The following is a 14554-nucleotide window of genomic DNA, read 5'->3' on the forward strand; positions in this document are numbered from 1 at the left end:
ATTATTATAAAAATACAAAGAAATACCCATGCAATGCTAATAACAATACCAACAATAAAAATTGACCAGTAGACGGCAGACAGCAGAAGCAAGAAGAACTACAATCCTGCAGCCTGTGGAACAAAAACCACATTCACAGAAAGATAGACAAGATGAAAAGGCAGAGGGCTATGTACCAGATGAAGGAACAAGATAAAACCCCAGAAAAACAGCTAAATGAAGTGGAGATAGGCAACCTTCCAGAAAAAGAATTCAGAATAATGATAGCCAAGATGATCCAGGACCTTGGAAAAAGAATGGAGGCAAAGATGGAGAAGATGCAAGAAATGTTTAACAAAGACCTAGAAGAATTAAAGAACAAAAAACCAGAGATGAACAATACAATAACTGAAATGAAAACTACACTAGAAGGAATCAATAGCAGAATAACTGAGGCAGAAGAACGAATAAGTGACCTGGAAGACAGGATGGTGGAATTCACTGCTGTGGAACAGAAAAAAGAAAAAAGAATGAAAAGAAATTAAGACAGGCTAAGAGACCTCTGGGACAATATTACACGCAAGAACATTCGCATTACAGGGGTCCCAGAAGGAGGAGAGAGAGAGAAAGGACCAGAGAAAATATTTGATGAGATTATAGTCGAAAACTTCCCTAACATGGGAAAGGAAATAGCCACTCAAGTCCAGGAAGTGCAGCGAGTCCCATACAGGAGAAACACGACGAGACACACAGTAATCAAATTGGCAAAAATTAAAGACAAAGAAAAATTATTGAAAGCAGCAAGGGAAAAACGAAAAATAACATACAAGGGAACTCCCTTAAGGTTAACAGCTGACTTCTCAGCAGAAAATCTATAAGCCAGAAGGGAGTGGCATGATATACTTAAAGTGATGAAAGGGAAGAACTTACAACCAAGATTACTCTACCTGACAAGGATCTCATTCAGATTCGATGGAGAAATCAAAGGCTTTACAGACAAGCAAAACCTAAGAGAATTCAGCACCACCAAACCAGCTCTACAACAAATGCTAAATGAACTTCTCTAAGTGGGAAACACAAGAGAAGAAAAGGACCTACAAAAACAAACCCAAAACAATTAAGAAAATGGTCATAGGAACATACATATCGATAATTATCTTAAACGTGAATGGATTAAATGCTCCAACCAAAGACAAAGGATTGATGAATGGATACAAAAACAGGACCCATATATATGCTGTCTATGAGAGACCTACTTCAGACCTAGGGACACATAGAGACTGAAAGTGAGGGGATGGAAAAAGATATTCCATCCATGCAAAAGGAAATCAAAACAAAGCTGGAGTAGCAATACTCATACCAGATAAAGTAGACTTTAAAATAAAAAATGTTACAAGAGACAAGGAAGGACACTACATAATGATCAAGGGATCAATCCAAGAAGAAGATATAACAATTATAAATATATATGCACCCAACATAGGAGCACCTCAATACATAAGGCAACTGCTAACAGCTATAAAAGAGGAAATCAACAGTAACACAATAACAGTGGGGGACTTTAACACGTCACTTACACCAATGGACAGATCATCCAAAATTAAAATAAATAAGGAAACAGAAGGTTTAAATGACACAATAGAACAGATAGATTTAGTTGATATTTATAGGACATTTCATCCAAAAACAGCAGATTACACTTTCTTCTCAAGTGTGCATGGAACATTCTTCAGGATAGGTCACATCTTGGGTCACAAATCAAGCCTCAGTAAATTTAAGAAAATTGAAATCACAGCAAGCATCTTTTCTGACAACAACACTATGAGATTAGAAATGAATTACAGGGAAAAAACCATAAAAAACACAAAAACATGGTGGCTAAACAATACGTTACTAAACAACCAAGAGATCACTGAATAAATCAAAGAGGAAATCAAAAAATACAGAGAGACAAATGACAATGAAAACACGACAATCCAAAGCCTATGGGATGCAGCAAAAGTAGTTCTAAGAGGGAAGTTTATAGCTATACAATTCTACCTCAAGAAACAAGAAAAATCTCAAGTAAACAATCTAACCTTACACCTAAAGGAACTAGAGAAAGAAGAACAAACAAAAACCAAAGTTAGCAGAAGGAAAGAAATCATAAAGATCAGAGCAGAAATAAATGAAATAGAAACAAAGAAAACAATAGCAAAGATCAATAAAACTAAAAGCTGGTTCTTTGAGAAGATAAACAAAATTGATAAACCATTAGCCAGACTCATCAAGAAAAAGAGGGAGAGGACTAAAATCAATAAAATTAGAAATGAAAAAGGAAAAGTTACAACAGACATCGCAGAAATACAAAGCATCCTAAGAGACTACTACAAGCAACTCTATGCCAATAAAATGGAGAATGTGGAAGAAATGGACAAATTCTTAGAAAGGTATAACCTTTCAAGACTGAAGCAGACAGAAACAGAAAATATGAACAGACAAATCACAAGCACTCAAATTGAAACAGTGATTAAAAATCTTCCAAGAGGGCTTCCTTGGTGGCGCAGTGGTTGAGAGTCTGCCTGCCGATGCAGGGGACACAGGTTCATGCCCCGGTCCGGGAGGATCCCACATGCTGTGAAGCAGCTGGGCCCGTGATCCATGGCCACTGGGCCTGCACATCTGGAGCCTGTGCTCTGCAGCGGGAGAGGCCACAGCAGTGAGCGGCCTGTGTACCACAAAACAAAAACAAAACAAAACAAAAATTTTTCCAACATACAAAAGTCCAGGACCAGATGGCTTCACAGGTGAACTCTATCAAACATTTAGAGAAAAGCTAACACCCATCCTTCTCAAACTCTTCCAAAAACTGCAGATGAAGGAACACTCCCAAACTCATTCTATGTGGCCACCATCACCCTGATACCAAAAATCAGACAAAGATACTACAAAAAAAGAAAACTACAGACCAATATCACAGATGAATATAGATGCAAAAATCCTCAACAAAATACTAGCAAACAGAATCCAACAGCACATTAAAAGGATCATACACCATGATCAAGTGGGATTTATCCCAGGGATGCAAGGATTCTTCAATACACGTAAATCAATCAATGTGATACACCATATTAACAAACTGAATAAAAACCATATGATCATTTGAATAGATGCAGAAAAAGCTTTTGACAAAATGCAACACCCATTTATGATAAAAACTCTCCAGAACGTGGGCATAGAGGGAACCTACCTCAACATAATAAAGGCCATATATGACAAACCCACAGCCAACATCATTCTCAATGGTGAAAAACTGAAACCATTTCCACTAATATCAAAAACAAGACAAGGTTGCCAACTCTCACCACTCTTATTCAACATAGTTTCGGAAATCCTAGCCACAACAGTCAGAGAAGTAAAAGAAATAAAAGGAATACAAATTGGAAAAGAAGAAGTAAAACCGTCACTGTTAGCAGATGACATGATACTATACATAGAGAATCCTAAAAATGCCACCAGAAAACTACTAGAGCTAATCAATAAATTTGGTAAAGTTGCAGGATACAAAATTAATGCACAGAAATATCTTGCATTCCTATACACTAATGATGAAAAATCTGAAAGAGAAATTATGAAAACATTCCCATTTACCATTGCAACAAAAAGAGTAAAATACCTAGGAATAAGCCTACCTAAGGAGACAAAAGACCTGTATGCAGAAAACTATAAGACACTGATGAAAGAAAGTAAAGATGATACGAACAGATGGAGAGATATACAATGTTCCTGGATTGGAAGAATCAATATTGTGAAAATGACTATACTCCACAAAGCAATCTACATTTTCAATGCAATCCCTATCAAACTACCAGTGGCATTTTTAAGGAACTAGAACAAATTATGTTAAAATTTGTATGGAGACACAAAAGACCCCGAATAGCCAAAGCAGTCTTGATGGAAAAAAACAGAGCTGGAGGAATGAGAGTTCCTGACTTCAGACTATACTACAAAACTACAGTAATCAAGACAATATGGTACTGGCACAAAAACAGAAACATAGATCAATGGAACAAGATAGCAAGCCCAGAGATAAACCCATGCAGCTATGATCATCTAATCTATGAGAAAGGAGGCAAAGACATACAGTGGAGAAAAGACAGTCTCTTCAATAAGTGGTGCTGGGAAAACTGGACAGCTACATGTAAAAGAATGAAATTAGAACACTCCTTAACACCATACACAAAAATAAACTCAAAATGGATTACAGACCTAAATGTAAGTATGAAACTCTTAGAGGAAAACATAGGAAGAACACTCTTTGACATGAATCACAGCAAGATATTTTTTGATCCATCTCCTAGAGTAATGGAAATAAAAACAAAAATAAACAAATGGGATCTAATGAAACTTCAAAGATTTTGCACAGCAAATGAAACCATAAACAAGACGAAAAGACAACCCTCAGAATGGGAAAAAATATTTGCAAACGAATCAACAGACAATGGATTAATCTCCAAAATATATAAACAGCTCATGTAGCTCAATATTAAAGAAACAGACAACCCAATCCAAAAATGGGCAGAAGACCTAAATAGACATTTCTCCAAAGAAGACATACAGATGGCCAAGAAGCACATGAAAAGCTGCTCAACATCACTAATTATTAGAGAAATGCAAATCAAAACTACAATGAGGTATCACCTCACACCAGTTAGAATGGGCATCATCAGAAAATCTACAAACAACAAATGCTGGAGAGGGTGTGGATAAAAGGGAACCCTCTTGCACTGCTGGTGGGAATATAAATTGATACAGCCACTATGGAGAACCGTCTGGAGGTTCCTTAAAAAACTAAAAATAGAATTACCATATGACCCAGCAATCCCACTACTGGGCATATACCCAGAGAAAACCATAATTCAAAAAGACACATGCACCCCAATGTTCATTGCAGCACTATTTACAATAGCCAGGTCATGGAAGTAACCTAAATGCCCATCGACAGATGAATGGATAAAGAAGTTGTGGTACATATATACAATGGAATATTACTCAACCATAAAAAGGAACGAAATTGGGTCATTTGTTGAGATGTGGATGGACCTAGAGACTGTCATACAGAGTGAAGTAAGTCAGAAAGAGAAAAACAAATATCGTATATTAACGCACGTATGTGGAACCTAGAAAAATGGTACAGATGAACCTGTTTGCAGGGCAGAAGTTGAGACACAGATATAGAGAACAAACGTATGGACACCAAGGGGGGTAAAACTGCAGTGGGATGGGGATGGTGGTGTGCTGAATTGGGCGACTGGGATTGACATGTATACACTGATGTGTATAAAATTGATGACTAATAAGAACGTGCAGTATAAAAAAACAAACAAACAAACAAAAACTAACACTAAACTTTCTTTGGGTTATTTGTATGGAAATATGTTAATATAAATGTTTCAGACATTACATGAAATTTCTAAAAATTTATATGTTCTGGTACAATGTTATAAGTCATAATTCTAGTTATTACTTTAAAATTTATATCTCAGAAATAACTAAATTTCCTTGTTAATTGCATTATTATGAACTTTCATCAAATCTTTAACCATGGTCATTTTTAAGTCTTTTGACATTTACAGACAGTTCTGGGTATACTCTGATGCTTTTGCAAAAATGTTCCTATAAAAGGGTTTCATCTTCAAGGAATTCATGGAAAAGAATCTGACAAGTACAGGTTTCTGGTAACTGACTATACTGCTGAACTGAATGAATAAGCATTTTCAGAACTCTAATGGAAAACTGATGAATTCATAAAAGTGCTAACAAAAGATCAAGATGAAAAAAAATGACATGGGACTGAGTGAACTGATGAGGATGATTATAATTTTTGTGACTTTCTGTTTGAATAAAAAAAAAAATCCCACAAGGACTCAGAAGCAAAAAATATACAAATCAATTTTCACTGCAAAGTAAAGGAGCTGTTACAGTGGAGGATTACCTGACTGAATGTCAATATTATGACATAGTGTGAGTGTGTTTCGTGTTTGGTAATTGCAATCATTGTTGCTTTTGTTCTGGTCATCCATTTACAATGCTTGGTGTCAGTTTATTTATCTCTTGTAAAAATAAAATACAGTGTGTGTGTGTGGACAAAAAAGAACAAATTAGACTTATGAACAGAACAGAACTTGCTTCTATGTAGGGGACTTACTGTAGATCTTAATTTCTTCATTCGTAAATAAATTACTATTTTAATAAAAAAAAAAATGACCAGTGATCGACTACAGCAAGGAAAAGCTGTTGTCTGTCCACTACATCATTAACTTCAACATTTGGCTTTTCAAGGGAATCACACAGGTATATGAATTGTGTTATTACAATATAGCATATTAAAATGATTCAGAATTAAATGATTCATATTAAAATGATTCAGGAATCATTCAGAATGATTCCTCCTCATAATATCATATTCGCTCAGTGATACCATGGTTGATACTGCTAAAAAAGCATTTATTAAGTAATAAAAATCCAAAATTCATAGGTACAAACATACTTTACTTTCATAAATGCCACACTCTTTTCAGATGAATTCATGTTAACTCAACCAAAAACTGATATCCCTGGATTATTAAAAATATATATATTAAAAATATATATATCTATGTGCTGCACATTTTGCTGGAAACATCAAAACCTGGGCTTATGAAATCAGCCTGGAACCACATTTTTATGACTCATAAAAGAAATTAGGCCCTAAACGCAAAGGGCTGGTTATTAAATATTGTATCTTTAAAAAAATCAGCGTGTTGAAAAACATTTATATTTTGTAGGTACAAATTTCAAGAGATAGAAATGAATAAAGTCCTTAAACTTTAATAATGATCCGAAGATGCTATTAACAAAGACTACCTTTGATGAGCTGAGTTTTCGAAAGCATTTTTGAAAGGTTAGCAATTGAGAGTTAACCTTCAAAGTAAGTTCAAGGATCCTTCTTTAAATGCTTACTTGGAATACAGATAAAAATACTACAATAATGTCAAGGAAAATAAGCTGTTTTCCCAGTTACATATAAATACTTTTAAAGGTATGTTTGGGGAGTCTTTACCATTTTATCTTCAATTTGTGCTCAAAACAAGAGCACAGCTGTCCATTAAGAAAAGGAAAAAGAACAACCGGAGGTTATGAAAGGACAGCTGCATCTAATCACCATGTCAATTGATACACTGTTAGAAATCTACCTCCGCAAAGAAAGAAAATCAATATTTATAGAACAGCCAGCATTTCAAATATATGGTTAGTGCTGTGACTACACTCTATTTTAAAATTCTTAAGCTTTTTACCTGTGGCCAATAGGATAAAAACGTTGCCATTTATAATGGGGTGTTCTGTGCAGAGTGGTTTCTGCTTACATCACGTCATTTCAAAGGACTTGCTAGGACAATCAGGTTGGCTCAAGCTGAAACTGCCCAATTACTAGTAAAAACTGCCTCAGGCTTTAAGAGCCTACAGGGCGTTAAAACTGGTGATGCTATAGTATTTGCATCCTTAAAAATACAGCCGGAAAGCAAACTAAACAAATGTTGAAAATGCATTCTTCAACACTATTTCAAAGTATTTCTACTCTTCATTCATATACCCATTTAGGAGACATAATTAGACACTGCAACTCTATCAGTATTGTCAATGGCTAATGGGCATAGGGCAAGACAATTAGGACATATAGTAAATACTTTGAAAAAAATCAGATAAAAGTAATTCAGACATGTAGCTATTTATATGACTCCTTTTAACTTTAAAGTAATGGGGGTCATGAGAAAAATACAAATCAACATGTGTAAAAGTATCTTATTTTAAGTTTATGAGCTCTTGTATTATGCTGCTCTATTAGAAAATGTCATTGTCCTTCTAAATTGTCCCTATTAGACTTTTATATTAGTCCTGGAAGGTAAGATTACATGACTGTGTGTGCCAGTGATTACGGTGGAATCATAGAACCCAAAGCACACGGGTAAGCCAATGGAACCTTCTTGTCTGATGGCAGACTCAGAGGAATGACAGTGCAGGCATAGGAAGAATACCTTTCACCTCTCTTTTATCAGTGGGTCCTTTCTCAGGTTGGATTAGAGAAGTGGGACAAAGGGTTCCCATTTGCTGCAATTCTTATGAAGAAATTCCCTGGTATAGAGGAGATATCCATGGAGAATTCAGTAGAAAAGAAGAAACAAAAGTGGCTCCCTTCAAAAATTCACTCATTCATTTAGTCATTCACTTATTCTTCTAATTATTCAACACATATTTTCTTTCAAGGACTGCAAAGTGACAGGAAAGTTGCTAAGCATGGTAAATACAAGTCTCTGAACTACTCTGGCAATAGATATAGGTAATAAAAATTAAACAATGTAGTACATAGCAATGATGGATTGGCCATGGTATCGAAACTGCAGGAAATACACCTTTGAGAGAGAAAGAATACCCAGTTAGTTCAAGACAGAACTGAAGCATCCCTGAAACCAAAAAATAAAGTAGGTAGGAGCATATTGGAAGGAAGCAAAATTGTTGTCAAAATTCAATCATAAAGACTCAGTACTTAAAGATCACATTTCGAACAACTGCATAAGTGGAGAATAAGATGTAGTACTAGAAGCCCTGGTATAAAAAAAAATGGGAGTCTCCTTATAAAACATCTTGGGCAAATGAACAGATACGCGGAGGTGCTGCTAGAAAGAACTGTAACATTTTCCTTAGCCAGATTATTATGGAGGTTCTGGAGACTTAAAAAACTCAATATAAACCATTCTAGAGTTTTTTGTAAACATGTGTGTGTTTGCGTGTGTGTTTATGTATACTATAGAAAAAGATATAATTCTAAGCAAAAATGTGCAACCATGTGTCCCTCCCATCTCCCCCATACCAACTTCTCTTCTTACAAACTTAGATGAAAAACAGAAACCCAACAATTTTAGATGATAGCGAAGAAATCCATGATTTTGATTTTAAGAGTGACAGAAACTGCCAGTAATGACAAAAATAGTTATCCACTCAACAAAGGCTTGCCATCATACAAATGACAGATTCCTGACTTCCCCAATACAACCTACTTTATCTGATTTTTGGATGATCTGAAACCTGCCTAGGGCTAGCATTGTTTATAGGCATCCAACTCTAGTTTCCAGTTTACTTCCCTCCTTCCCTTTCCACTGAGAAGAAATTTATTGTTTCACATTTTTGGTTTTCCCTCTTTGCCCACACACAGCAGGCAGGTTCCACACTCAGCGATGCTGTCTCTGAGACATCCAGAAGCATAAATGCCCCTTAGGAAATTCCCAGATACTTTCAGCATATTCCCCAAGTGTCCTTTTACTGCTTTCCAAAGTAATTTCTGGGCTTAAATGAGCCCATTTTATAAGAATAATAACCTTCCAAATGATATTTATTGTAATGTAAAAACTACATTTTCCAGAATATACAAACAGTCCCTCTTGAGCAGCAAGTCATTAGTTCCAGATAGCAGGCATTTTCTTTCAACCTTTAAACTGTAAACTTGTCATTTCATTACATTTTGAGAAATGGTTCTACCACTTATCTGCCTTTTTCACTCAATGGGAAATTATACAAAAGACTAATACCTGACTTTCTACAAATAATATTCATCATGAGTGAATAGAATACATATGGTTACAATTATTCTCAATTGCTTACATTCCTGAATGTACGCTGTATATAATCACACATAACACATTTCTTCCTTGCATTAATTCTTTCTTCATATTTGAGCTTATATATTTCTACAAGTAATGATCTGAATTCAAAAAGTATCATCAAAAGAAAATGAAAAGGTTATATAACATCTGGACTGGGTTTCTATTGTAAAGAGAAATACATCTATATGCGAAATAGTGTTCCTGGCAATAGCTTCTTGACATAGAGGAGGGTTAAAAATGTGTGAAAAAAATCCATCTCCTAATCACACATTTACACATGCATTGTCCCAATTTTTCTTTTCTGTGGAGTAATGTTGGATCTTAATAAGAAAGTTGATACTGCTCGTTCCCTTTTTCATCTATAAAAGAAGGATGTTCACAGCCTCATATATACTTTCAGAACCAGAGCATGTCAATTAGAACCCACACTGACTTTTCTAAACCTGTGATAGATGATAATGTAGAAAAGAGGATGTGGGCATGGATTTTTGCTGTTGTTCTTTCAGGTTACATAATAATGGCATTGATGACCATAAGGCCTATCATAAACTATCAAAAATAGAACATTACAAATTATTTTATAAATACAGCTGAATTCCTGTTATATTAATTTATGCTTTGGTTTCTTTGGACTTTGAGATCTTGAAGATAAACCTGTGTCTTCCTCTTATTTGTATCTTCTCATATGTTTCTTTTTTTCCTTAAAAAATGTAATACCTCAGAGGTTTTTTTTAATAATTAATATGGCTGTTGGAGAAATCCTAAAAAATTTTAAAGAATGCAATAACTCATAATGATGCCACCCAGTAATGGGATTTTCTCACAATGATTTATTTATTTTCTCCTTTTTAATGACATTTAAAATTTTCTTTTAATTTTTTAATTATTTATTTTCTTTTAAAATTTGTTTTTAATGAATTTTGAAAAATAATTGCTTTATAAAGAAAATTTATAAAATATAGAAAAGTATAAGGAAAATAATGAAATTACTCATAATCTCACTACCCAGCGATAGCCTAAATTTACTTCTATTTCCATAACTATCCTTCTCTGTAACTAAAGTAGGATAATATTTTATTGTCCCATATTATGCTTTTTCACATATTTATCAATGAGTAATTTACTGTCATTTAATATTCTTTAAAAATATAATTTTTTATATCTGCATAGTTTTCCATCTTGTTTCTGTAGGAAATCATTTCACCTTTCCCTACTCAGATATTTAAGAAAACAAGGCAGTAGAAAACATCTCTTTATAAACATTAAAAAAATTCCTTACCAATTCAGTCAGCCTTATGTGTATAACACAGAAATAAAGACTTACTTCCCTTAAAAATTTTTTTTCTTAAATTGAGCTGGTACATGTCAGTTAAATTTGGATGGCCTTATATATTGATTGCTTCATTTTTTTTAGCATAATACTTGTGCCCAGAAAGAAACAAAGAAAAAAGAATATTTAGGCATTTAAGATAAGTATAGTCTTTCTCATTTTAGGTCAAAATTGACTTCATAGGACAACTTCTCAAACACAATTTTCTACAATATTATGGTGATAAACAATATCTTATTTAAACTAGTAGAAGAGGAGCAATAATGCAACACATACTCAGCATGTTTAAAATTGTATTTTCCCCTGCAGAGGAAGAAAATGTCAGAATTGCTTACCTGGGGATATGATATAAAAGAAATCTTTAAATTCATCCATCCAAACTTCTGCCAGTCTCCTGTTGTTCTTGTTGATGACATGACCAGTGCCACCAGGGAAAGTGTATGGAGTTGCCTTCCGAAAAACGTGACCCACGTGGGAGCAAGTCACAATCTCCAATGAGCCTCCACATTGCCAAATCTGGAAAAAAAGAGCAATTGTTATATAGTAATCATTGCAGATAATGCAGTAATATTGTCTGAGAAGCAACTGAGGCTAACTCAGTTAAGACCAAATCTTCAGATCTTACATTGTTCAAACAACGTCAGATGAACACAAAATTTAGAATGGGTATACTTGGGTTTGGCAAAGGATTCTAATTTGGAAGAGTTTGATGTATTTAAATATTGTAGTATTGGAACTGTGGAAGATGTAATTATTTTTATGTGCCTTTATTAGACTACCTAATTTTCAGTTTCTAATACTTAACCTAATTTCTATTTAATAGATATTTGGTATCCAAAATTTTCTATAAATAAATGAATTTGTACATGTTGGATGCCATGGTCAATAACTAAATCTGATTTGGAGAAAATCAATCTGCTATACCCCATCCACCTGGAACTTCAAGTAACCATTCATTTTCACCTCTCCATATCTCCTGTATCTTAGGCTTTTGCATATGCTATTATTCTTATTAAAGCATGCTAAGTATCCTTTAAATCTATTCAACTTCTATGCATCCTTTAAAGCCCACTTCCAGGATCATTTCTTCTAGGCAGCTCTGTGGGGAGATTTAGTACTGTGTGACTTTTCTACTTTAAACACAGTTTTATTAAGAACATATTACAATGTATTGGGTTGGCCAAAATGTTCATTCGGGTTCTTCTGTAACATTGTATGGAAAAACCCGAATGAACTTTTTGGCCAACTCAATATTTTAAATTGTTCACTTCACTATTGCTCCCTTAAAATTATGAACCCTTGAAAGACAAATGCTATATATTTCTTGGTATCCTAGATTTACTGTGCAGTTGAAGATAGGTATTAAGTGTCCATAAAACATTTATTTCTATAAAATTATATTATATAGCCATAGGTTACAATAGCATGTATGTGTATGTTATATATGTATATCATACATATAAATATAATATATATATATACATATAGTACATTTATTCATCCCAGTAAATTAAAGTCATAATTATTGCCATCTGTAATTGGAAGGATTTGGCTTTATACCATAAATAACATTATTCTTATTTTAAGAAGAGCTGTTGGGCTTCCCTGGTGGTGCAGTGGTTGAGAGTCCACCTGCTGATGCAGGGGACACGGGTTCGTGCCCCGGTCCGGGAAGATCCCACATGCCGCAGAGTGGCTGGGCCCGTGAGCCATGGCCGCTGAGTCTGCGCGTCCGGAGCCTGTGCTCCACAACGTGAGAGGCCACAACAGTGAGAGGCCCGCGTACAGGGGGAAAAAAAAAAAAAAAAGAGCTGTTTATTTTGGAAGAAAAGGTTTTCTCCTATTGATCCCTCAAGTAATATTCATCTGAAGATGGGAGAAGAGGGCTGCTATTGGTCTTGGGTAGCAGTAAGAGACATCTTTTCTAGAAGATGAAAGATGATAAATAAGTTATACTCATCAACAACGTTTGTGCATTACATGTACAGTCTATTCTATCTCATTTTCCAATTGTTTAAACAGTGTGATGCTAATAGAAAAGATGTTCCAACCCAACGCTGAAATGATGGACAATATAAAAGAGGAATGGAATTCACCATTTCCCTAGAAAGACGGGTAGCTCATTCTTAAATAATCAAATTACTTAATTGATTGGTAACTTTCTCATCTTTCTAGCATAAAGTCTATAAACTGTCTTGTAATTACACAACTCTTTACATTCCTCCTTTCTATTAAAATGGAGGAAGTTAATCCTTCTCCTACCAAAGACAAATCAATACTTGTATGTCAGTCTAGAGCATATTACTTAAGTCTGTCTTAATGACTTCATTGATTTGGTCCTCCCCTTGAGTTTCTCCTGAAACATCAGTCATTTCCCTCATAATTGGATTATGCCTATCTTTGCATAATACCTCCTAAACCTCCTATCTTTCAAACAGATTTAAAATAGAGATAAACAAATTTTTAAAATTACAAAACACAACAAAAGGTTCATCCCTTGATCTATATTCCCATCCAACATATCTCTTTTTTGTTTCCCCTTACTATAATTAATATACATTTTTTACTGATACACGTTATATCCCTTCCTCAATTTTCATCTGTTCTTCTACTCATCATGAAATGCTGTTTATTTCCGCAGTCCCACAATATTGCCATGATGAAAATCACAAATTTTTCCTTTGATGAATATCTAGCAGACTCCTTTCTTGGATCCTCTTTTCATCCTACTACTTCACTATTTATACATTTTCACTCTAAATTTTTATTTAAATGTTGGCATTATTCCTTCTTTGTTCATTCTCTAGGTGGTCTTATTTGTTCTTATTATTTTATGCATGATCTGAATACACAAACCCCCCCGCAGTAACATCTCAGCCCAGACTTTTCCTCTGGGATCCAGACTTGTGTATCCAAACACCTACTTGATACCTCCTCTTGCAAGACTCAGAGGCATCCAAATAAACGTGTCTGAAGTGGAATTGTTAATTTATCTCCACCTTGTCAGCCAGATCTTATTTTCTTTCCGTTTTTTTTTTTTTTTTTTTTTTTTTTGGCGGTACGCGGGCCTCTCACAATTGGGGCCCCTCCCGTTGCGGAGCACAGGCTCCGAACGCGCAGGCTCAGTGGCCATGGCTCACGGGCCCAGCCGCTCTGCGGCATGTGGGATCTTCCCAGACCGGGGCACGAACCCGTGTCCCCTGCATCGGCAGGCGGACTCTCAACCACTGCGCCACCAGGGAAGCCCTCAGTTTTTTTTTTTAAACCATCAATAAATGGAGCCACTATTCACCCAGGCAGTCAATCCAAAAACAAAACAAAGCAAAAATGACAACAGAACTCCCTTCTCCCCCCAAAAATCCCCTAGAAGTCATCGCCGATTTCTTCTTTTCTTTCATCACTTATATTCCATCCATTAACAAATCCTGGTGGTGCTATCTATAAAACAATTCTCAGTATATCCATCTCCTTCTGTCTCTACTGCCACCATCCTTGTCCTAATCATCAACATCTCTTGTCTGTCAGTTGTAATAGGCTCTTAATTGTTTTTCTACTATCACTGTTGCTC

General features: G+C 35.1%; 1 protein-coding gene across 6 annotated transcripts in view; it reads right to left on the reverse strand.

Annotated features, from left to right (window-relative positions):
- GALNT13 (polypeptide N-acetylgalactosaminyltransferase 13) overlaps positions 1 to 14554 on the reverse strand; it is a 560834-nt gene that overhangs the window by 162119 nt on the left and 384161 nt on the right. For all 6 annotated transcript variants that reach the window (XM_060302436.1, XM_060302437.1, XM_060302439.1 and 3 more), the window contains one exon: positions 11322 to 11502. In XM_060302436.1, coding sequence (XP_060158419.1) covers positions 11322 to 11502 — 181 coding nt within the window. The remainder of the gene's footprint in view (positions 1 to 11321; positions 11503 to 14554) is intronic.

The sequence above is a fragment of the Globicephala melas genome, chromosome 7 (genome assembly GCF_963455315.2).
Source record: "Globicephala melas chromosome 7, mGloMel1.2, whole genome shotgun sequence".
Lineage (NCBI taxonomy): Eukaryota > Metazoa > Chordata > Mammalia > Artiodactyla > Delphinidae > Globicephala > Globicephala melas.